Source organism: Nicotiana tabacum, chromosome 17 (assembly GCF_000715075.1).
Source record: "Nicotiana tabacum cultivar K326 chromosome 17, ASM71507v2, whole genome shotgun sequence".
Classification (NCBI taxonomy): Eukaryota; Viridiplantae; Streptophyta; class Magnoliopsida; order Solanales; family Solanaceae; genus Nicotiana; species Nicotiana tabacum.
The window spans coordinates 114,962,866-114,988,632 of NC_134096.1; the positions used below are offsets into that span (position 1 = coordinate 114,962,866).

The 25,767-nt window shown below is 39.0% G+C and overlaps 1 protein-coding gene and 1 long non-coding RNA gene across 7 annotated transcripts; both read left to right on the plus strand.

Moving 5' to 3' along the window:
• The first annotated feature begins 2,068 nt into the window (after positions 1-2,068).
• On the plus strand, positions 2,069-14,477 carry LOC107778007 (serine/threonine/tyrosine-protein kinase HT1-like). Of its 6 annotated transcripts, none has more exons than XR_012701423.1 (7): positions 2,069-2,306; positions 2,568-3,843; positions 4,065-4,520; positions 4,846-5,178; positions 5,899-6,139; positions 6,273-6,400; positions 14,162-14,477. XR_012701423.1 is itself a non-coding variant. In XM_016598181.2 (5 exons), exons 2-4 carry the CDS (start codon positions 3,085-3,087, stop codon positions 5,140-5,142), a joined length of 1,512 nt encoding a protein of 503 aa, XP_016453667.2. In that variant the 5' UTR covers positions 2,069-2,306; positions 2,568-3,084; the 3' UTR covers positions 5,143-5,178; positions 6,273-6,549. The 6 variants fall into 6 exon arrangements, 2 of the variants coding, with proteins under 2 accessions (XP_016453667.2, XP_016453666.2); XR_012701422.1 differs by lacking the exon at positions 14,162-14,477 and adding an exon at positions 10,823-11,132; XR_001646305.2 differs by lacking the exon at positions 14,162-14,477 and having other exon boundaries at positions 6,273-6,549.
• Positions 14,478-19,420: 4,943 nt separating this feature from the next.
• LOC107778008 (uncharacterized) lies at positions 19,421-21,322 on the plus strand. The gene is made up of 4 exons (XR_001646307.2): positions 19,421-19,559; positions 20,212-20,873; positions 20,971-21,048; positions 21,131-21,322. It is a non-coding gene; the product is annotated as an uncharacterized LOC107778008 (long non-coding RNA).
• The last annotated feature ends 4,445 nt before the right edge of the window (positions 21,323-25,767 follow it).

Genomic DNA, 25,767 nt, shown 5'->3' on the forward strand with positions numbered 1-25,767 from the left:
AGGAAAAAAAGTTTAATTTAATTTCAATATTACAAATAGAAAAAATATTTCGTACGAAGAAAAACTACGTGCGGCCTGTAGAGCATATGTAAGGCATAGTCGGGTTGCTCACGCAGCGGATCTCTCTCTATCTATAGATAGAGAGGTGTGAAAGTAAAAGCCTTATGTTATGGCCGGATTCATTAATGGGGAACACTCTTTATTATGATCAGTTTCTTCATTTTAGAGTTTGGACACGGGACCTCTAATTAAGGATGATGACGATATTATTTCTATTCTATCATGACATTTGATGGTATATAGAAATACTAAGATTAAAAAATCAAAAGAAATATTAGATTTTCTACATCCGTCGAATAAAAGCACCAGCAAGTTAAAGAAACCTTATTCAATGCCAATATCACAATTTCTAGGAGGAAAAAAATTAAGAAGCACAAGATCTCTAGGCCGAATTTAAGATATCAAAATTTAGCATGTATTTCCACAGTCAAACATGAAAGTTGAGTTTTAAATTAAGAAATTATGATCCTGGTTTTGAATTTAACTATAGAGGCAGACTTTTTTTTTCCTTTTTTCTTTTTTTCAATTCCTCTCCCTTTGATTCTCCTTTGTTAGAGCTATTGCTCCTTTGTTGACTTGAACTCACAACCCTGAATTGTAGGTGTGAGGTGCTGACCATCGGAGTATCTGATACCACGAGAAAAGCTACTTTAAGAGCCTGTTTGGACATAAGAAAATTTTTTATTTTTTCCAAAAAAAATCACTTTTTTTTTTTCGAAATCAGCGTTTGTTCATAAAATTTTCAATTTTCACTTGAATATGTATTTTGGAAATCTTCGAAAATTTGAAAAACTCCAAAAAGTTATTTTTTAAAATTTTCACTCAAATCACCCATAAAACTTCAAAACAACCCAAAATTATATTCATGTCCAAACACAACTCTAAATACCATTTTCACTTAGAAAAATTTTTTCCCCTATTTTGAAATTTTACAATTCTTATGTCTAAACGCCCACTAAGATTCTCATATGAAGTTGCTAATAAATCTTCATCCTTCCCCATCCTCCTGTCACTCTCATTTTTCTCTCTAACTTTTCTAGTAAATAGAAACGCATCAAAGAGGGAAAAAAAATGGTAAAGATCAAACTCAGACAAACTATATGAATGGCTCTTATAACTTATAAGTACCAATAAATTATTACCTAAAATTTTATTGACCGCCAGTATTAGTCTCATATTTTTTCTATATTAAGCTCATTTACATATGTGCAGATTCACTTCATTTTGAGGGAGTTGATTTTATCCTCTTCTTTTTCTTTTTATATTTTTATTGATTGTAATGCATCTATTAGCTCCTTTAGCTTTAATTATAAAAGAATATGGATTATCTTTAATCCAACGTACATATGCTTGTTTGAATAATACAATGATTAAACTAGAATAAAAAAATTACTCCATGATCAAAATTGTTAGTTTTTCAGAAAAGAAGAAATTATATATTCTATGTTTTATTTTATGTGGCAAAATTTAAAGTATGAGAATCCAACTATTTAATTTTAATATAAATTATTTAAGTTTTAAAATAAAATATGTATATTTGCAAACTATATACATATAAAAAATAATTGTGTCGCCTAAAAAGTATTGAGGAGTAGTATTAATTTACTGTCCACTCACCCAACCACAATCCTACATATCCGTGACAACCGTACCATTTAACCGTATCAAAGTATTAAAAATAATAAAGCTAAAACGAAAAAGATAAAAAAAGGATTAAAAATCTGAGTTTTCCTTTATTCCGTACCTCAATTCTCTGATAGGGACTTTGTATTCTTCCCAATTAAATTGCTTTATTCCCTTTGATATATATAGTTATATACTAATATCTCTCTCTCTCTCTCTGTCTTTTATTGACTATCTTCTAATGGGCCCCACTTTCCACCACCCACCCAAACTCCTAGGGCCCACTAGAATAGCCCAATTTTTTGTAGTCAGCAACAAAACCGGGTCCACATGAATCATCTACGTGCAACAATTGGTCCACATAAAGCACCTCACGTATAACTTTGTACGTATTTTTATTTAGATACAACCCCCTAGTCTAGCAGTCTAGCTTATATGAATAAGGATACTAGTTTTAAATGGAGTTTTTGATGTTTTCTTCTCTCTTTCCTCTCTTACATTTAATAATGGTTTAAGAGAGAGGAGAGAGAGAGAGAAGTGAAAAAGAAGAAGAAAGAATACAAAGAGTTTGTGTTAAAGACGAGTTGTTTTTTTTGGAAAAATCAAGAAAAATACCCCTTTGGGTAAGTGTGTTGGTACACGGATCTTGTTTTTATGGAATGGGTATTTTTTATTCTTTATTATATTTCTTGATTAGTTTATCGATTTGTGATTTGTATTTGGGGAAATGATTATCTGAGTTAGTGGGTTAATGGGGTTTATCATGATGTGTATTTCTTTATCTTTAAGCCAATTAAGTATGCTTTTAATATTATTTCATTTGGCTTTTTCTTTTTTAAATCTTATGTATTTATATTTTTTAATTTGTTTGTGGGATCTTCCAGGTTTTGAAAGAAGATGGTGGGGGTGTTTGACTTTGGAGCTGAAGAGGGGTTGTTTTGCTTTTTGAGGTAATAGTTTGGTTTTTTTTTTCCTTCTGCTGCTGATGGGTATGAAAGTGGCATTTGGTAGGTCTACAAGTTTGATGGTATAATTTGCTGATAACTATTGTTTGTTAGAGGTTAAAAAGTTTTGATCTTTGGCTTAGTTGATAGAGATATTGGGATTTTTCCAGCTTTAGTTTTGGTGTTGAAAAGGTTGTTTTGAAGGTGATTGATCATTTATGGTTTATCTGCACTTGGGGTATGAAGGATGTTTACACTGAATTTGAAGGTTGGAGTTTGATTTCTTGATTTTCTACCACCCTTTGATGGACTTGAAGAAATTGTCAGTAGAAAGCTTGGCAAAATTCATAGGGGATTTGAAGGGAATTCTTGAATTTGGAACTTCTTCTGAGCTGAAGGAGGAGGAAAAGGAGAGATTTTTTACTTGTTATCAGGTGTTCTAGGCTGATTGAAGAAAATGGATGAAGAGGTTAATTCTTGGATTAGGAGAACAAAGTTTTCTCATACAGTTTGTCATAGGTTGGATTCTGCAAGATTGGCCTCTATTCCTTTTACTATTCAGTCAGGAAGAATTGCAGGTGCAAAAACAAGACCTGAAACTGCTTCTCCTAATCCAAGACCTGAGCCAACCGTTGTGCGACTTCAGCGCAACCCAACTACAAACAAACAGAGGACTGTATCACCTCATCCAGAAACAGCAATTTCCGATACCTTTAAGGAAGCTCGATCTAGTCAGAAGAGATTCTCAACTCCACATCCACAAAGGAAGGAACATGAGAAGAAAATTATGAGCAAGTCGTTTCACAAAGATTCCCGCGGAACAAAGTCGCCTTTGTTAAGGTCTCCTGGTTCGAGATCTCCAGCAAATACAAGTCCCCTTCGGCATTTCACGTCAATGAAGTTCCATGATAAATCAAAGAGCCGGAAGGATTCAGCATGGAGTAGGTACTTTGATCATGGTGTTGGTAGGGTCAGTTCTGTAGAAACAGCAGATGAATATACAATTGATCTTTCTAAGCTGTTTCTTGGGCTAAGATTTGCACACGGTGCGCACAGTCAGCTTTACCACGGGAAATACAAGGATGAAGCTGTCGCGGTGAAAATTATTAGAATACCAGATAATGACGAAATTGGAGCTTTAGCAACTCGATTGGAGAATCAGTTTATTAGAGAAGTTACTCTCTTGTCTCGTCTCCACCATCCAAATGTTGTAAAGGTAGTAAAATAGAGTTAAATTTCTTATCTGGTTCATTTCATTTAAGTATATGCAACTCTGCTGTTGCATCTATTTAACTGTGTCTGATTATCTTGCCTAAAAAATTTCATTCCGTCATTTGCCTCTAACTATAGTCTCCATTTTTAGAAAATAGAGCAATTGTGCTAACTTGTTTTCCTTATAAAACGTCTTTGTGATTTGGTTCATATGACCCCTTGCAGTTCGTAGGTGCATGCAAACAACCACCAGTCTTTTGTGTTGTTACTGAGTATCTATCGGAGGGTTCTTTGAGAGCGTACCTGCATAAGCTTGAGCATAAATCCCTAATCTTGGGCAAATTGATAGCACTTTCCATGGATATTGCTCGTGGAATGGAATATATTCACTCACAAGACATTATTCATCGGGACCTCAAACCAGAGAATATACTTATCAGTGAGGAATTTCACCTGAAAATTGCTGATTTTGGAATTGCTTGTGAGGAGGCATACTGTGATCTCCTGGCTGATGATCCAGGTACTTACCGTTGGATGGCACCAGAGATGATTAAGAGAAAATCATATGGCCGGAAGGTTGATGTGTATGGCTTTGGACTCATTCTATGGGAAATGGTGGCTGGAACCATTCCTTATGAAGATATGACACCAGTACAGGCTGCTTTTGCTGTCGTAAACAAGGTACGCTCCAAATTTCGGTGTTTTCTTATTCATCTACTTCTGGCACTCTTGTAATATTGTGTTATTTTGAACTTTATAATCAATTATCATTGAATGGTAAAGTATCATTCACTTAATGCTTTATTTCCTTCCCAAAGAACTTGTTGGCGCAAATAACTTTGACCTCTGCATGGCTGAGCATTTTGACGTAATAGCAACCCACATGCCCCTCGGGCATCCTCCACCCCTCCCAGCAAAAATCTTCTTCTCCTTTGATGCTTTTTCATATTCCTGCGAATTAGGGATATATGTAATCCTAAAAGTACTTGTCTTTTTTGGCCTTCAGAATATGCGACCACCTATTCCTGGGGATTGCCCTCCAGCCATGAAAGCTTTAATTGAACTGTGTTGGGCTCTGCAGCCAGAAAAGAGGCCTGAGTTTTGGCAGATTGTGAAGGTACTGGAGCAGTTCGAGTCATCAGTTGCTCATGACGGAACTCTGAATCTTGTGCAAAAGTCAATGTTGCAAGATCACAAGAAAGGGCTTCATCATTGGATCCAAAAGCTTGGTCCCGTACATCAAAATGCTTCGTTACATCAAATTGCCTCATCAATGCCAATGCCGAAACCCAAGTTCGCTTGAATTTTCTGGATGATCTGACTTTTGTGGTTTTACCAGGTCGTGTAATTAAACTGCTTTTGGGTTACATACTGCTGTATATCTCTGCCCCGCCATTAAGTGAATGTGAATGTTTAGGTTGTAGGTTTGCATTGGGTGGCCTCTGTAATTTTATATGATAGGTAAACAAAGTATGATCATCAGATCTTGAATGCAAGTGCCATCTGTAAGGCTTGGTATAGCCTTTGTAATTTTACATGGTAGGTACACAAAATATGATCATCAGATTTTGGATGCAAGTCTAGGTTGAGTTGAATGCAATAAATTCTAAACCTTTTTTAATGTGGTATATTATCTACTTCTCAAGCCAAGACGACATTTGCTAATAATTATATAGTGGTTTTACTTGCATTAAACAGTTCTCTTGAAGCTTTCAGCTGCCTGTATTGCAAGCATAATGTTGCTTGTTTAAGTTTCCTTAAAATGCATTGCTTGCTTGCTGTTTGGGGTGATTTTTTGGTCGACGATAGGGTTTGTGATTTTTGGATATGTAGTTTGTTGAAGCTTGGCACCTACACGCCCTGCTGCTGATTGTTGGTGGCATTACTAATAAAGCTTGTTAATTGTAGATGTCGGGTAATATTAACTGAAACATAATACAGTGCTCATCTGAATGTAAAAACTGGTAGCATTTATGAACATTGGATTTAACATGGATCTTTATTTGGAGAAGCCGATTGGTCAGCATTTAATTTACTTAGCCATTCAATATGTGTGCAGATTTTGTTGAATGAATACATTTTGACCCCCAGACATATTTTGCATAGTTGAGATGGTTGTCATTGACAAAGGACACAATCTAAAGATTGTTCCTATAGCTCCAGCATTGACGAAGGTTCCTTCTGGAAGGACTAACAATTTAGAAACAAGAATCTTTATAGTTTTCCCCTTGGGTGCACACGATTAACGTTGGACCTTTAAGGGAAAACATATGTGAAGATGATAGGTTGCTAAGCCTAAGGTGCATCACTTGCCTTATTTGTTCAATTGTTTTCATTTAACATTTGTTTCCAACTAGGCCAAAATACATTAGAATGAAAGCAAGTTAACACCCTCTTGCATCCTTCATGTTTTGCCTGAGTTTTCCTTTGCAGGGTGCAGGTCAGAAAAGATAGCTGGGCCAATGGTTCCGTACGTTTTAAAGGAAAGAAGATAATGTGATTAATTCACTTGCTACTTGCTGCATCAACTTGGTTTTCTTTCTTTTGGTATCAAGAGATAGGTATGCAAGCCCATCTACTCCACTACCTCTTGAATGGAAATTAAATATCTTCTCATTTATTACCCATATTGCTATATCTAGAATGTATATAAGGACCACAAAGTGGGTACTGAACTTTACTAATGTTGCACTTGCATGTTATACATGTATCGACTGGTTCCTGGAAATATCGTAATTCATTTCCTTTTTATTTGAATAATGAAAGGAAAGACAACTAGTTAGGTTTTGTATGTGTGCATGAATCTTGGAAAAGACTATAAAAAACCAGTGGCTGCATCGATTAGTTTTGTGAAATGAACCATCGTTTGCATGGTATCCGTGATACTTGTAATGTGATTAGAATCTGTAAAGATGCATTGTGATTCCTCTTGATAGTTTTAAGTGGAAAAATAGTGAAATTCATGTTTTGTGTGTTACTTTGGAGTTTCACATGTTACCTATTCTGGATATGTTTGATATTGTGGTTCATGTGAATGGAAGCTTTGAGAGGTTATGGAGGACTTCAGAGATGTGGTCCTTCCTTTTGTCTAACACCTACTACAATAATTGAGAAGATTTTTCTGTCACATTTTTAAGTTTATGCAACATTTTAAAGATATTAACACTCTCATTTCTATTTTGGGATAGGATAATTATACAACATTTCGTCTTGTAATCAGAGTGAATGTTGGGTAACTAAAGTTCAATGTATTCATAAGACGAGTGTTGTTAATGTGCGGATATTAAGATGGATGTTTGGATGTACAAGATTAGAAATGATCACATTCACTAGAAAGGTGCAAGTAGGACATTAAAAAATTGCTTGATTTTGAAAACTTTTCCAGGGAAAAATCTCTAAAGCTACAAAGCATTGTAGAAGTTATCGTATGGTTGAAAAATCACGAGAAACATAAAGTAAATGTCTTGTTTATGGTTGAAAAATCACGAGAAACATAATCTAAACATGTCTGGGTTTGAAAACAAGACATTCTTCGTATACTTGGTTTATAGGAACCAGTCTCTCTGGTGTTCGAATCGGCTTTCAAACCAAACATGTGATTTTGTTTGTAGAGTCAACATATGCGTCTTATTTATTGAGAAACAGAATTCAGCATTTCTGCCCTTTGCTATGCAAGAAAGGTTTCTTCTTCTTATATAATTCGTTTAATTTATACAAGAATGAGAACCTTTTTTTCTTTTTCTTTTTTCGGTTTTGAATATTTAATATTCAATTAAAATAGAGAAATTAAATCGATTGAGATAGAATTTCTTTATACATAAAAGCAGAAAAGGATATAAGCTTGTCATAGATATTGTTAAAATACAAAATTAATATTTAATACTATAATAAGAGAATTTGTTTGCATATTGAAAGTTTGATGTCAGTTGACGAATTATATTCACGAAAAAGGGATAAATTGTATCAAAATTAATAATTCTTAATATCAAAATTGACCGTAAGTTTTTTTTTTTTTTTGCATCGTATATGTCTACATGTTTCCGTGCAAAAGATATTTTTTCACATTTATAAGTGATTTTATTCCTTTAATCAATCCTCATAAGAATAGTATAGATGCTCGTAGACTTGTTGAGCACGAATACTACATACATTCCTACATACTCGGGCAATCATTAGAAGATAAGTTACTTTTCCTAAGATTTGTTATATTTGGGTTATTGCGAGTCCGAAACCTAATTGTGATATTTTTGGACTCAAGTGACTATAATAGGTAAAAAAAAAAAAAAAAAGATGGGGCTGGATACCATTATATATATAGCGCGGTTATTCACCGCGCTATATCTTAACGACACGTTTGTCCGTTAAGGTATAGCGCGATGAATAGCCGCGCTATATTTGAACTTAAAATGGGCGGGAAGGTATAGCGCGCATATGTACTACGCTATATTATAGCGCGATACATATGCGCTCTATACCTATATAAATAAGCGTGCCTTCTTCTTCCTTCCCCACAGACGCACCCCCCCCCCCCTCCCAATTTTTAACGAAAAAAGTTCGGTTGGAGCTCATCGGTCCCACAAAAAGTGTAGATTCTCGATATTGTAGCAAGCTAACATCGTATATAAGGCGTTATCGTGTAGTGGGTTGCTCGTTTCTGTAATGACCCAGCCGGTCGTTTCGAGAGTTATAGCCCCGTTTTCCCCATTTCTACTTCTTTTTGTGTTATTCAGCTATATTATGTTATATCGGGTTAGTTGGTTCGGGACCGGAGTAGTTTCAGAGTGAATTGAGACACTTAGTCTCTTAAGTAGAAACTTAAGTTGGAAAAGTCAACCGGATGTTGACCTATGTGTAAACGATCTCGGATTTGAATTCTGATGTTTCCGGAATGTGATTTGGAGGTCCGTGGTAGAATTAGACTTGAATTGGCGAAATTAGAAATTTGGCGATTTCAATCGGCAGTGGAAAATTTGATATCGGGTTCGGAATGAAATTTTGAAAGTTGGAGTAGGTTCATAGTGTCATTTGTGACGTGTGTGCAAAATTTGATGTCATTCAGACGTGGTTTGGTTGGTTTCGGCATCAGTTGCCGAATTTGGAAATTTAGAAGTTCTTAGGCTTAAATCCGAGGGTAATTTGGTATTTGGATATTGTTTTGAGTGATTCGAAGGTTCGACTAAGTTTGTATGTTGATATATGACTTGTTGGTATTTTTGATTGAGGTCCCGAGGGCCTCGGGATGATTTCGAAAGGTTAACGGGAAGTTTGAAGTTGGAAAAATACAGCTTGTGCTGCTCCAGGTGCGGGGTTTGGAAGCCTGGGGTTTTATCGCAGAAGCGGATAAGGGATCGCACCTGCGAGACCACAGGTGCGAAGAGGTGATCGCAGGTGCGGGTTTTAGGACCTTAAGTGACTTCCGCAGATGCGGGCTTTTGGGCGCAGGCGCGCTATCTGGACCGCAGATGCGGTTTTGCTGGGCAGAAAGGCATAAATTGAACCCTTCGCGAATTTTTGGTCATTCTTCACAATTTCAACTCGGTTTTTTGAGCTTTTGAAGGGTTTTGAAGAGGGAATCAAGGGAATTTCATTGAGGTAAGTTACTTGAGCCTAATACTTGTATATATGGTGATTTTTCTGTTGTTTAATGATGGTAATTAGTGAAAATGAGGGGTTAGGGCTTGAAATTTTTGAAAAATAATTTAAGGATTTGAAGTACCAAACGATGTCGGATTTTGATGAATTTGGTATGGTTAGACTCGTGAGTGAATGAGCTTTCTAATTTTGTAAATTTTGTCGGATTTCGAGACGTGGGCCCGGGGGCAGGTTTGAGCCAATTTTGGGTTTTGGTCTAATTTTGAAGCTTTTCTTATGGAATTCATTCCATTAGCGTATATTGATGGTATTGTACTGATTGTGAATAGATTTGGAACATTTGGAGGCCGAGTCCAGAGGCAAGAGCATTGCGGGGTAGAGATTTGACCGGTTTGAGATAAGTAACGATTGTAAATCTAGTCCTGAGGGTATGAAACCCCAGATTTTGTATCATTCTACTATTTTTAGTGACGCACATGCTAGGTGACGGGCGTGTGGGCGTGCACTGTTGGGGATTTATGACTTGGTCCGTCCCGTAGCAACTGTAAAGTTGCATACTTTGTTGAAACCATATGATACTTATATGTTTTAGAAAGAATTTCTGTAAATTGGGTTGAATCCCATGTTTGGGTCTTGCGCCAATGCTGTTTGGACCCTTAGGGGCTGTTTCTTACCATCCTCGCATTGTTTTCGATTGAAAATCTATACTCAGTCATGTTTATACTTGTTTACCGCATAACTCAGTTTTATAACTCTATTTTGATGCATATAAATGTTTTGGGCCGAATGCCCTGTTTTACTGAAATGCCCGAGTGACTTGAGAGGTTTATGTATGACTGAGTGAGGCTGAGGGCCTGATTTGTGAGGATGAGTGTGGATCGGGGATGCCCGCTTGCAGCATACTTTATTATTATGGCACGTGAGTTGTCCGTGTAGATTATAGCGCTTGGGCTGAAGGAGCCCCTCCGGAGTCTGTACACACTCCCAGTGAGCGCAGGTACTACTGAGTGCGAGTGCCGAGTGCTGAGTGACTGGGAGGCATGAGTGATTGTGAGGTATGCCCGAGTAGCACGAGTGACTGTGAGGTTTGTCGAGGGGCTGTATATGACAATATTTTGCCCGAGGGGCTGTTTATGATTTTATCATTTTTGCTCACCTTTGTATTTTTTCTCTGTCTGAAAACTGTTAAAAAATATCTTTAAATGATTTTTACTGGAACTGGGTTAAACGAGATATTTTGATTCAAATCCTGATTTTTAAAAGCATGTGGTATTTTACTGAGATTTTCCGATATGAATGTTATATTCTTTTTTTGCTCGTCACTACTGCTCAGTCTTTATTTATTGTTGTTACTTACTGAGTTGGCGTACTCACGTTACTCCCTGATTCAGGTGTAGCTGGTCACGGTAGCGGTTATTGAGTGTTTTGGTTGCAGATTTTCTTGGAGATAGCAAGGTAGCTGTTTGGCGATCGCAGCCCCTGCTCTTCTCCCTCTTATCTTCCTCTAGTTGTATTTAGCTATTTTTCAGGCTGAGTTAACCTTGATATTGTTAGACAGATTGTAGTAGATGCTCATGACTAGTGACATCCCGATATCGGGCTTTTCCTTTCGCACTTTTATTTTTATTGTAACTCAGTTACGAAGGTTTTTATGTTAAATAACCTTGAAATTATCTTTAAATGAAAATATCGGTTTGTTTTGGAAATGAGTCGGCTTGCCTAGTTCCACGATAGGCGCCATCACGACTGGGGTTAGTTTTTGGGTCGTGACAGATTGGTATCAGAGCCTAGGTTACACAAGTCTCACGAGTCATGAGCGGGTTTAGTAGAGTCTTGCAGATCGGTACAGAGACATCTGTACTTATCTTCAGGAGGCTGCAGAACCTTTAGGAAACTCCACATTCTTGAATTCTTGTCGTGCGAATTTGTTGATTCTAGTAACTAAACATCTGTTGTTTCATTCTCTCACAAATGGTGAGGACTCGTACTACCGGTCAGGAGGGCCAGCCACCAGTACCACCAGCTAGTGCCGCGAGAGGCCGAGGCCGTGGTAGAGGCCGTGGTAGGGGCAGAGGTGCAGCCCGTACAGCAGCTGGGGTAGTACTTGTAGATCCACTGGTTGTCCCAGATCAGGACCAGGTTCCAGTTGTTGATGCACCAGCTCAGGCACCACCTGTGCCTATTGTGATTCCAGGCCTTCAGGAGGCCCTAGCTCAGATTCTGACAGCGTGTACTGGCCTTGCTCAGGCAGCCTCTATTTCGACGGCCGCAACCATTTCTCAGGCCATGGGAGACACTCAGACTCCCATCGCTCGCACACCCGAGCAGATTATTCAGGGACTTCAGACACCGGAGGCACCACCAGCCCAACCGGTTGCTGTTGCTCAGGATTATGTGGTTCCCGCTATGCCTGAGGATGATCAGCGTAGGTTGGAGAGCTTTAGGAGACTTCAGGCACCACCTTTCAGTGGCACGGAGAGAGAGGATGCTCAGGACTTTTTGGACAGGTGTCAGAAGATACTCCGTACTGCTGGTATTCTGGAGACTTGTGGAGTCTCATTCACTACCTTTCAGTTTTCTGGGGCTGCACTCAGATGGTGGGAGACTTACGAGAGGCGTAGTCCTGTTGGCGCAGCACCCCTTACTTGGCAGCAGTTCTCCGTGGTTTTGTTGGAGAAATTCGTGCCTCGATCCCGCAGAGAGGAGCTGCGCAGACAGTTTGAGCGGCTTCACCAGGGTGATATGTCGGTGACACAGTATGAGATGCAATTTTCTGAGTTGGCCCTTCATGCTATCTGGTTGGTTCCCACGGACATAGAGAGGATCATGAGGTTTATTGATGGCCTCACTTATCAACTATAGTTGCTCATGACCAGGGAGCGGGTTTCGGGTTCTACTTTTGATGAGGTTGTCGACATTGCTCAACAGATTGAGATGGTTCGCAGTCAGGAGAGGGTTGAGAGGGAGGCCAAGAGGCCTCGTGGTCAGGGTGGATTCAGTGGTGCTCCTTTTGGGGGTCAGTTCCAGCACGGTAGTGGTCGTCATTTCAGGCAGGCTTAGTCAGCTCGGCCATTTCATCGGGGTGCATCATCTGGCCATGGTTCTCACAGTTCTCATCAGGGCCACTCATCACTTAGTGCCCTTCCAGTTCAGAGTTCGTCCCGTGCTCCACCTGTTCAGGGCTCTTCCATGCCTGGTTCTTCTACCAGTCATCCCGGTGCCATGGGTTCCCTTCAGTTTTCGCTGCCAACACCAGGGAGTTGTTTTGAGTGTGAGGAGAGCTTTCAGAAGCTCAAGACTGCTTTGACCACAGCTCCAGTGTTAGTTCTGCCATCAGCTTCAGGTTCTTACACCGTGTATTGTGATGCCATGAGGATAGGCATTAGTTGTGTTTTGATGCAGGAGGGTAGGGTGATCGCCTATGCCTCGTGCCAGTTGAAGACCCATGAGAAGAACTATCTTGTCCATGATCTTGAGTTAGCAGCCAGTGTTCATGCCTTGAAGATTTGGCGTCATTATTTGTATGGGGTTCATTGTGAGATCTATACAGATCACCGGAGTCTGCAGTATCTGTTAAAGTAGAAGGATCTTAATTTGCGTCAGCGGAGATGGTTGGAGCTTCTTAAGGACTATGATATCACTATTTTGTACCATCCGGGGAAGGCCAATGTGGTGGCCAATGCTTTGAGTCGTCGGGTAGAGAGTTTGGAGAGTTTAGCATATCTTCCAGCACCAGATAGACCTTTGGCAGTGATGCACATGATAGGTGACGGGCATGTGGGCGTGCACTGTTGAGGATTTGTGACTTGGTCCGTCCCGTAGCAACTGTAAAGTTGCATACTTTGTTGAAACCATATGATACTTATATGTTTTAGAAAGAATTTCTATAAATTGGGCTGAATGCTATGTTTGGGCCTTGCGCCAATGCTGTCTGGACCCTTAGGGGCTGTTTCTTACCATCCTCTCATTATTTTCGATTGAAAATCTATACTCAGTCATGTTTATACTTGTTTACCGCATAACTCAGTTTTATGACTCTATTTTGATGTATATAAATGTTTTGGGCTGAATGCCCTATTTTACTGAAATGCTTGAGAGGCTTGAGTTACTTATGACTGAGTGAGGCCAAGGTCCAAATTGGTGAGGATGAGTGTGGATCGGGGCTGCCCGCCTGCAGCATACTTTATTATTATCGCACGTGAGTTGTCCGTGCAGATTATAGCGCAGATTATAGCGCTTGGGCTGAAGGAACCCATCCGGAGTCTGTACATACCCCCCAGTGAGCGCATGTACCTACTGAGTGCGAGTGCTGAGTGCTGAGTGACTGAGATGCATGAGTGATTATGAGGTATGCCCGAGTGGAAAGAGTGATTGTGAGGTATGCCCGAGTGGCACGAGTGACTGTGAGGTTTGCCCGATGGGCTGTTTATGAGTGATGTTTTGCCCGAGGGGCTGTTTATGATTTCATCATTTTTGCTCACCTTTGCATTTTTCCTCTGTCTGAAAACTGTTAAAAAAATATCTTTAAATGATTTTTACTGGAACTGGGTTAAACGAGATGTTTTGATTCAAATCCTGATTTTTAAAAGCATGTGGTATTTTACTGAGATTTTTCGATATGAATGTTATATTCTTTATTGCTCGTCACTACTACTCAGTCTTTATTTATTATTGTTACTTACTGAGTTGGCGTACTCATGTTACTCCCTGCACCTTGTGTGCACATTCAGGTGTAGCTGATCATGGTAGCGGTTATTGAGTATTCTGGTTGTAGATTTTCTTGGAGATAACAAGGTAGTTGTTTGGCGATCGCAGCCCCTGCTCTTCTCCCTCTTATCTTCCTCTAGTTGTATTTTGCTATTTTCCAGGCTGAGTTAGCCTTGATATTGTTAGACAGATTATAGTAGATGCTCATGACTAGTGACACCCCGATGTCGGGCTTTTCCTTCCGCACTTTTATTTTGATTGGAACTCCTTTACGAAGGTTTTTATGTTAAATAACCTTGAAATTATCTTTAAAATAAAAATATCGGTTTGTTTTGGAAATGAGCCGGCTTGCCTAGTTCCACGATAGGCGCCATCACGACCGGGGTTAGTTTTTGGATCGTGACAGTTTTGGCTCCAAATAATCAAATCTTCAACTTTCAAAAAAATTAAAATCGAGGTATTCCGACTTATTTTTGTTAAACTTCATGTATAAAAAATGCCTATTAATTATTTTTTATTGTGTTCTATATTATTTCGTGATTGTCTTGCGATTTAATTAATTTGTTATTTTTCATCCGGATTATATTATTAGTGTGCTAAAAAAATTAGTAAAATAGAGAAATTGTTATTTTATGAATAATTAATGTTTTTAGTTGTTATAAAAAATGGTAATTGGTTATTTTCTACTATGGTATATGTATTTTCGTGATTGTTTTGTGATTAAATTAATTTATTTTTTTATCCGGATTAGATTATTTATGTGCTAAAAGATTAGTAAAATAGATAAATTATTATTTTAGGAATAATTAATCTTATTTAGATGTTATTGTTGTACATATACTAATATGTGACTTTAATGTTGTTTAGTTCCCTGTAGTGTTATGTTGTGCCTGTAATTTTAATGTAGTGTCTGTAATTGTAATGTAGTGCCCTTTAACATAGTAAAATATAGTGCCCTTTTGTGTAGTATCTTTATAGCTATTGAAATTAATTATTTAATTATTTGTTATCCCAAAAATATCTGAAAAAAGATGATAGTTCAAACACAAACTCTCTCAAATTCTAGTCAATAAATGTAATAAAATAACATTAAAAAATAACAATATTTGTCACAATAAGTATTTTTATATGAATATTTAACAATTAAAGATAAGTGACTAAGAAAACAAACATATATAATAAAAAACTAACATATAAAATAAGAAACAAACATATAAAATAAGAAACTAACATATAAAATAATAAACAAACATATAAAATAGTAGACTAGCATATAAAATAATAAAGTAACATATAAAATAACAAACTAACATATAAAATTGTAAACCAACATATAAAATTATAATATAGAAAATGTATCAACCTAACTACAATATATTAAAAATATCGAATAAATTTTAATATTAAAGATATCGTAATAAATTTAAAGATGTTAAGCAATTAAAAAGAAAGATACTTTAATTAATATTGTTCAATTTACAGTCATCGTCATGGAGGTTCCGCTTGTGCATCCCGGACCTGTATCGCTAGAGCTACTGTTGCTACAGGCTGAGCATAGGTCTTCATACATATGGGATGTGTAGTGTTTGTCCCAGACATTCCGCGCCAGACGTATAGACGACATGTGGGAGTTCATTAGGGCCCACCCACTCCATTCCCATATAGTTAGACGCCTTCAGGATATGAGTTTCTACAGGATCATAGAGATAGGCCGATTGCAGTTCGACACGGCTATGATAGGTGGTGGCGACTGGAGACGCACACGTTTCATCTACCCATCGGCGAGACAACCATCATGCTTGAGGACGTGGAGGTTCTTTTCGGGCTGCCAGTTGATGGGCTGCTTGTAGCTTACCCGCATGCTCTTAGAGACTATAGGGGATTGCATTACCTGCATATGTTGCAACGACTCACCGGATTCCAGCCAGCGGAGGAGACGACATTGAGTGGAACCACTCGTTTGTAGCTAACGCCCGTCCGGCAGCATCTGGAGGCGATGGACGCGGAGATTACAGATGATTTACCACCGGAGGTTATCGATCGACACACGAGATTGGTGGTGCTGCTGATGTTTGGTGGTGTACTATTCCCGAATACTTCGGGAAACCTATTCAGCTTGAGATTTCTACATCATCTTGAGCGGCTAAATGATTTACTTGGTTATAGCTGGGGTGCAACTATTCTAGGTTACCTGTAAAGGCAGATATGCCGGGCATCCATGGGCACCCAGAGAGACGTTGTCGGATTTTTACTGCTGCTGCAGGTGAAAACATAGTCAATTCTTTTTATGATTATAACATACATAGGGTGAGAATACCTTAAATTTTACGTCCACAATCTATATTAGGTTTGGGCCTGGGAGCGGTTCCTGTAGTTCCAACCACCTCTACCATCCATCGCTTTGGATGCACCACCTCCATCGTTTCTCCCTTTAGCTTGGAGGTGGGTTGATGAGCGAGGATACGAACGCGAGATCGAGACTCGACATCATCTCCCCTATTACAGGGATTTGTTGGATTTGCTTGAAGACGCGCAGGTACATGTATACTTAAGTTTACTTGGCCTGACTTTATATGTGTTGTGTTTACTCATGATTCCTGTGTTTGATTAATAGTTCTTATGGAGGCCATACAACGACGCGCTCATAGCTGGTTTGCCCGATTATTGCTCCCGCGGCCGAGCTATGTGGAGCTCTTCTGTCCCACTGATATGTCTTGATATTGTCGAGCATCATGCCACCGAGCGAGTCCTTCGCCAGTTTGGTCAACCACAGCTTGTACTTATTCCGCCTGTTTGGCTTAGGACACATTACCAATGGGATGATCGTTCCAGGGTTGACTAGACATACTTGGACTCGCTAGAGGCACAGATTGAGGTTTGGGACTAGTGGCATGACCTGATTCATCCACCCCTGCACCTGAGCATACGGATGGCGAGCAAGCATGAGTATATGGGCTGATATCGCAATGTTACCCGACTTCATGTCGGGAATCCCGTTCATTGCGCTGGTGGTCGATACATTCCAAACGCTGGGAGGCATGAGTGTGATGACCCAATATGTCATCTTTAATTTTAAATATTATTTTTGTGTTCTAAAACTCCAAATAGCACCATTCAGCTTTCCTCGACTTGCGTGCGCAGACCGTATATTTTTTCGAAAAGCTTTTATGTGAAAAATTGATTGAAAAAATGAGAAATAATGCTTTAAAACTCAACTGAGTTAACTTCGGTCAACAATTTTAGCAAACGAATCGATATTCTGACGGTCCCGGTGGATCCATATCATGATTTGGAACTTGGATGTATGACCAGAATCAAATTTGGAAGTCCCTAGCTTGAGTTATCGCCATTTGTTGAAAAATTTGAAGTTTGAAAGCTTATAGATTCTAAAGTTTGACTACAAATTGACTTTTATTGATATCGGGGTCGGAATCCAGTTCTAAATATTTTCATAGGTTCGTTATGACATTTATGACTTATGTGCAAAATTTGAGGTCAATAGGACTTGATTTGATAGGTTTCAGAATCGAATGTAGAAGTTAAAAATTCTTAAGTTCCTTAAGCTTGAATTGGGGTATGATTCATGGTTTTAGCGTTGTTTGATGTGATTTGAGGTTTCGACTAAGTTCGTATGATGTTTTAGGACTTATTGGTGTATTTGGTTGAGGTCCCGGGGGCCTCGGTGGATTCTGGATGGTTAACATATCAAAAGTTGGACTTAAGGAAAATTTGAAATTTTGGCCTTTTGGTGTAATCGCACCTGCGGATTTTAGACCGCAGATGCGAGTTCGCAGAAGCGAGCCAGGCCTCTCAGAAGCGGAAAGTGCGTCGCAGAAGCGCGAGCGCAGAAGCGGCGCAATGGTCTCAGATATGGCCTGGGCTAAAGGGGCCTTGGACCGCAGAAGTGGACGCTTCTTCGCATAAGCGAATCCGCAGAAGTGACCTCCACCCTCGCATCTGCGAGACCGCAGATGCGGCCAAGTGCATAGCAGATGCGAAAACACTGACAGTGTTAAAAATAGAGGGGTTCCGAGATTTTTCTCACTTTTGGACATTTCAAGTACGGGTTGGGGCAATATTTGAGCAAGAATTCACGGAAAAACTTGAGGTAAGTCACTTGTGATCTTTATTAGTCAATAATATTGAATTATCATTGAGTATTCCGACTAGATTACGTATTTTTGAGGTGAAATTCGAGGATTTGGGCCTAGGGATTTGAAAATAAGATTTGGGGATTTGAAGGTCGAGTTGATGTCAGAATTTGGTAAAATTTATATGGTTGGACTCGTGGTTGAATGGGCGTTCATATTTTATAACTTTTTTCGGGTTCCGAGACGTGGTCCCCACGGACAATTTTCGGAGTGTAATTTCGGATTTTGTGGGAAAATATTAATATTTTGTTATGAAATTAATTCCTATAATTCGTATGAGTATATTGAATTGTTTGTGACCAGATTTGAGTTATTCGGACAACAATTCGCGAGGCAAAGGTTTATTGGAATCTTGAGTTGGTTGCAAAGTGAGGTAAGTGTCGTGGTTAACCTTGACTTGAGGGAGTAGGATTTATTTGTCTATTTGATATGTGATGTAATGTGCGGGTACAACGTATATGTGAGGTGACGAGTACTTATGCGTTATGGTTGAGTCAAAGCATGCTGGAGGAATTTATTTCATTTTGAATAATTGCTTATTTAATTAAGATATTCCTGTTTAAGTTTATTATTGATTATTTGATCATTATTCATGAAATTTTTATTGATTTAATTATTGTTGAATATGGTGAGAAAGAGTGTAAAAGCACGAAAGGTGATGCCGTGCCATTTTTATTATTTATACTATCATTGTCATGGTGAGAAAGAGTGTAAAATTACGAAGGGTGTTGCCGTGTCATTTTTTAGTATAAAAGCACGAAGGGTGATGCCGTGCCATTTTCAGAGAGTGTAAAAGCATGAAGGGTAGAGAGTTAAAGCACGAAGGGTGATGTCATACCAATTATTATTATTATTATTTATCTATCCAAATATGGGAGGAATGAGAGTAAAAATACGAAGGGTGGTGCCGTGCCATTTTCATATTATTAGTTGCTCATTTTATTGTTGAGGAATTAATTGGCTGCTAAGTGATACTTCTCCTGCTAAAATTATTATATCATCCCCCTTCGCATGTTCCCTCCCAAATTTATAAAGTGTTATTTATTATATTATTGTTGCTTCATATTTGTATATACTTGTACAAGTTGTTTATGTATGTGTCCTGTCATAGCCTCGTCACTACTTCATCGAGGTTAGACTCGACACTTACGAAATACATAGGGTCGGTTGTACTCACACTACACTCTGCACTTCTTGTGCAGATTTTGGAGTTGGTCCCAGCGGCGTACCATAGACTTGCTCGAATTTAGGTACCCAAAGGAGACTTGAGGTATAATTGCACAATGTTTGCAGTTCTGAAGTCCCCTTCTATCTTATCTTAGCTACTACCTCCGTTCCAGTTAAAGTGAACCTACTTTTTTTTTGGTCTGTTCCAAAAAGAATGACCCCTTTCTAAATTTGGAAATAATTTTGCTTAAACTTACAATTCTACTTTTAATGAGAAGATTTTATAACCACACAAATACTCTAGGCCCTTTTTTGAATTGTTTAGGACCACAAATTTCAAAAGTCTTCATTTTTTCTTAAACTCCGTGCCCAGTCAAACAGGTTCACATAAATTGGAACGGATGGAGTATGTATTATCTTTCAAACAACTTGAAATTTTATTCAGACCTTTATTTGTATTATTCTAGTAGCTCGTGCACTTGTGATACCAGATTCGGGGATGTATTTTGATGATTCAGTAGTTATGGTCTTCCGCACTTTATTTCAGTAATTGACTTTCGTTTAATTTAAATTGTTTAAAAATGGTTAAGATTATTCTAACATTGGCTTGCCTAGCAAGTGAAATTTTAGGCGCCATCACGGTCCCGAAGGTAGGAATTTCAGGTCGTGACAATGAGGCATTGATATGTTATTTGTTATACTTACTTATAATGTTAAATTATAATTCCGTAATTAATATTTGACATGTTATGCAGGCTATTGGATTACATCAGTTCTACCAGCTGGGACTGCAGATGCTGCAGCATATCGGCGAAGGAGCGACAACTTTGCACGAGTTTGGCCGTCAGGTTACAGATCTGGCTGACCGGACATTGAGGCGTTCCCGGGATGATGAGCTATTCGGATACGAGGCTTCTTATGTGCCGCCAGAGGACTACCATCGCTGGCCACCAGTGGATCCTGAATGTGGTAGACGTGGCAGGCGTGGCCAGAGAGGAAGGGTGTCCCACGAGGTCGAGGTGGTCGGCGAGGAAGGGGCCCCCTACAAGGGGGCGTTGAGCCACCCGTGGAGGATATTAGAGATGATCAGTCGGGTGACCACCCTGAGCCATACGATGCTCCTCATGATATGCCGTCATTCAGCCTGCAGCTGTCGCCAGAGAATTCGCAGTTGACCGTGTCAGCTTCATTGTTGATTGCGGGCACGACCATTACACAACAAGAGTGGGATCGGTATTTTCCTGATCGACCAGGGCCATCGACGGTTGCTGAGGATCGTCCAATACGAAAGGTGCATAGTGGGCGACGATTGAGTTATGGCTCATCATCGAGGGCAACTGAGGATGTTTCACATACTTCATCTACTCCAGTACACCCCGATGTTCTGACAGAGCAGTGTGTTGCTACTCAGGCGCAGGTTTGTTTGTATTACTATTATTTCTATGTGTTTTTATCTCATTGATTAGTCATCAGTATCTAAAGCATTTTTATATTTTTTAAATACATCATCATAGCCCGTCACAGAGGCCACTTTGTGCGATACTGACATGCAAGAGACAAATGATTTTATTTAGGAGCCCGCCGAGACCATGGTATGACCATTAAATTTTTTTTAGCTAAAACGTACGTTAGTAATTTATATTTAATATACTAAAATATCTTATTATTTTGTAGGTTACTGCTGGACCGACAACCGCTTCTACCGAGTCTGCCAGCCTTACTGACGATCATGCTGCAGCGCATCCTCCGATAAAGAGACGATGTGATGAGGATGATCCTGATAGTGTAGCCGGGCGGGATGGATGCGTCTCAGGCCAGCGAATGCTTTAAAGCATACAGGTTGTGGGACACAATGACATATATCATTATCTGTAAATATGACATTAAATATATAATAGCAACATTATTTATGTTTTACATAATTTGCGCATGTGTTTTTATTTCTCGGGTTATTTATTAGTTTAAGTGTACAACATAAAAAAATGACAACTTAACATAATTAAAATTCGGTACAATTAATGGTAATACATGACACGTAAAACATAAATATAAAATACTACACTCAACACATCCATATTTTTGTTTAGTCACTATCGCCCATTATTCTGTGCTTCAACCACTTAAATTTCTCTTCGAACCTATTTTTTTCTTCTTCTGCCTCTTTTAGTTTCTCCTTCACTGCCGCAAGTTATTTTTGTAGTTTAAAGATCTGGAGTTCGTATTTGCCGGTCATATTCCAAACATAGTGCAAACATGATTTATAGTATTCCTGGTTAATGGGTTCATCATACCATTCTTGAAATCTACATTGATTTTCATCCTACCATTGGGGATTATAACACAACATTATTAATTAACAAGTTATAAAAAAAATATTAACTAACGTTTTTTCCAAAATAATCACTTAAAAGTTGTTGACAGATCTAGCATCTGCGTCCCAGATTGCAATTTCACCAACATGGCTTCAAAATCGCACGTTTGGCATAATAACACCTTGGTACGTCATTGCGTCCAGACATTTCGTAATGCAAGAAAAATGAAAAATTAATGGAAAGTTTTCCTATTTATTTGGTTAAGCGCAAATAATAACTAAAATGAGCTAGGCTTTTATAGGCAACAAATACACATAACGCATATTGGTAGCACACTATGTTTCGCGTGATAATGATTCTTTAGGGTACGAGATAGCTTTTCCAGAACGACAACTTTTTCAGGTCGACAAGATAATACACATAACATATATTGGTGGCATGCTAAGTTGCGCGTGATAATGATTATTTAGGGTACAATATAGCTTTTGTAATAATCCGGGCAATCGTTTTGAGTATTATAACCCTGTTCCCCCATTTACTGCTCAATTTATGCTTTACAGTTATTTTATGACTTATCAGGTTAGTTGGTTCGAGTCCGAAAGGATTTTGGAGTGAAATGAGATACTTAATCTCATAATTGAAAACTTAAGTTGGAAAAGTTGACTACGGAGATTTTGGATTTAAGAGCGTGTCAGAAAAATTATTCGGAGGTTCGTAGTGGAATTAAGCTTGAAATGGCGAAAGTTGAATTTTTGGGAAGATTTACCGCAGGGTTGACTTTTTGATATCGGGGTCAAAATTTGATTTTGGAAATTTGAATAGGTTTGTTATGTCATTTATGACTTGTGTGGAAAATTTGAGGTCAATCGGACGTGATTTGATAGGTTCCGGCGTCGTTTGTAGAAATTGGAAGTTTCAAAGTTCATTAGGCTTGAATTGGGGTATGATTCGTGGTTTTAGCATTTTTTGATGTGATTTGAAGGCTCGACTAAGTTCGTATGATATTTTAGGACTTGTTGGTGTATCTGGTTGAAGTCCCGAGGGTCTCGGGTGAGTTTCGGATGGTTAATGGATCAAATTTGGACTTAGAACAATTGAAACTTGTTGCTGCCTACTGATGCAATCACACCTGCGGAAATTGGCTCGCAGGTGCGAGCTCGCTGAAGCTAGCTTGGCAAGCGCAGATACGGGCAGGGGGTTGTGAGTCAGTAGTCGCAGGTGCGAGGGAATTTCCGCAACTGCGTGATCGCAAATGCAGACGGATGGGCACAGAAGCACAAAGCTTCGCAGAAGCGGACTGAGCCTCGCAAAATGCGATCCCACAGAAGCGTCTTAGAGGACGCAGAACCGGAGGCAGTGGAGGCCTTGGCAAACCGTATAAGCGGTTGGTTTCTCTCACCAGCGAGACCGCAGAAGCGGCTAAGTGAGTCGCAGGTGCGGAACCCCTGGACAGTATACATTTCAAAGGGGTTCCGAGTTTTGCCATTTTTGGACTTTCAAGCACGGTTTTTGGGGCGATTTTTAGAGATAATTCACGGAAAACCTGAGTAAGTCACTTGTAATAATTTCTACTCCATAATATTGAATTATCATCCAATAATCCGACTAGATTACGTGTTTTTGAGGTGTAAATCGGGAATTTGAACCTAGGGATTTGGAAATAAGATTTGATGATTTGGAGGTCGAGTTGATGTCAGAATTTGGTAAAATTTATATAGTTAGACTCGTGGTTGAATGGGCGTTCATATTTTGTAACTTTTGTCGGGAACTGAGACGCTATGTTTGAGTTAAATTTTGAATTTTGTTGGAAAATTCATAATTTCATATGGAATTAATTCCAATAAATTGTATTGACTGAATCGAATTAGTTATGACTAGATTCGAGGCTTTCGGAGACCAATTCACAATGCAAGGGAATAGCGGAGTAAGAAATTACACGATTTGAGGTAAGTAACACTTCTAAACTTGGTTCTAAGGGTATGAATCCCCGATTTGGTGTTATATAAATTGTTTGGAGGTGACGCACACGATAGTTGACGAGCGTGTGGACGTGCACCATTGAAATTGTGACTTGAATAAATTCTGTGAAGTTGTAAAATTAAAGAATCATGTTATTATCTGAACATTTTTCACGTGTTAGAAAAATTGAGTTGAGACTCATATTAAAGTTCATGATTGGGCTACGTGCCGATATTTTGGGACCCACATGGTCGTGTTGCTGTTGAATTTAATTGTTTTAAAATGTACATTTCATACTCAGTCATGTTCATCCATTGTGAGGATATATACGGGATCGGTGCCGCCCGCCTGCAGCAGGCGAATATAGCTTTTATATATATATATATATATATATATATATATATATATATATATATATATATATATATATATTATCTGGAACGGGACTGCCCGCCTGCAACATGCCTTGTAAGCTTTATTATTATACGGATCGGGAATGCCCGCCTGCGGTATGCCATATCGGCTTTATATCACGCTTGGGCTGAAGGAGCCCCTCCGGAGTCTGTACACACCCCTAGTAAGCGTAGATGACTATATATTCGGGATGGACTTCCTAGGGCATGGACTTGCCTTACTTATTTATATTGTGATGAATTTTTCTTGGACATGGATCTTGTCTGTATCATTTATATTTGGGGATAAATATCCCCAGGACTATATTGGCCTTATACAGTACTGAGTGACTGACTGGCAGTCGATGTGTATATATATAAGGGATGGAATATCCCTGGGCTGGATTGGCCATAAACAGTACCGAGTGACCGAATGATTTGCGACCAGTAGTACATGAGGTCTTTCCACTGAGATGTCATATTCCTAATATCATGCAATATTGATCTATTTTTGCTTGTACTGAGTTTAATTGTTAAACTTGAAAGCATGCCTACATTTCTATACCATTATTTATGTACTGGACTGTACCTGCAGAGCTCGTCACTACTTTCAGCCCAGAGGTTAGTCTTGTTACTTATTGTATTGGTTGTACTCATACTACACTCTTCACCTCATGTGCAGATTCAGATGCTTTCAGACACGGCGACTGTTAGATCTCAAAGTGCTATTAGTTGGAGACTATCAAGGTGGCTGCCTGGAGTTCGCTGACCTTGACTTTCTTTCTTTCAGTTATTGTACTGTTCTATACTTTCAGACAGTGTTTTATCAGTCAGACTTTATATTCATATTAGATGCTTATGTACTCAGTGACACCGAGTTTTGGGAGTGTTTATATTTGTATTTGTGAGATTTCTTTCGCTGAATTTAAATATTATGTTTTCAAACTTAAAGATATGGTGGTTTATTGAGATTGTCGGCTTGCCTAGTATGGAGATAAGCGCTATCACGACATGTGAGATTTTAGGTCGTGATAAGTTGGTATCATAGCCTAGGTTACATAGGTCTCACAAGCCATGAGCAGGTTTAGTAGAGTCTTGCGGATCGGTACAGAGACGTCTGTACTTATCTTCTAGAGGCTGCTGAACCCTTAGGAAATTTCACTTTCTTATATTCTGTCGTGTGGATTTGTTGATTCCGGAAACTAAATTTATGTTATTTTATTCTCTCACAGATGGTAAGGATACGTACTATCAGATTGGATGGTCCGGGGCCGAGGTAGAGGTCGAGGTGTAGCTCGTACAGCAGTTGGAGCAGCACCTGTAGCACCACCAGTTGCTCCAGCTCAGGAGCAAATTCCAGATATAGCTGAGCCGATAGGACTATCTCAGGCACCAGCTGTGCCCATTGTGATTCCAGGCCTTCAGGAGGTTGTGACCTAGATATTGACAGTTTGCACTGCCCTTGCTCAGGTGGTTTCGTCTCAGGACGCACCTACCACTTCTCAGGCCGGGGGAGGTACTCATACCCCTATTGCTCGTACTCCAGATCAGGTAGTGTAGGGACTTCAGATACCGGGGGCACTACCAGTCCAGCTAGTTGCAGTTGCTCAGGCCCCGGTAGTCCCCGTTATTATAGATGATGAGCAGA

Excerpts from the sequence above, each read along its gene's own strand:
- LOC107778007 (XM_016598181.2), top strand. The coding sequence starts at position 3,085 with ATGGATGAAGAGGTTAATTCTTGGATTAGGAGAACAAAGTTTTCTCAT. Across the intron at positions 3,844-4,064 it reads ACCATCCAAATGTTGTAAAG|TTCGTAGGTGCATGCAAACA; the intron begins GTAGTAAAATAG and ends GACCCCTTGCAG. Across the intron at positions 4,521-4,845 it reads CTTTTGCTGTCGTAAACAAG|AATATGCGACCACCTATTCC; the intron begins GTACGCTCCAAA and ends TTTGGCCTTCAG.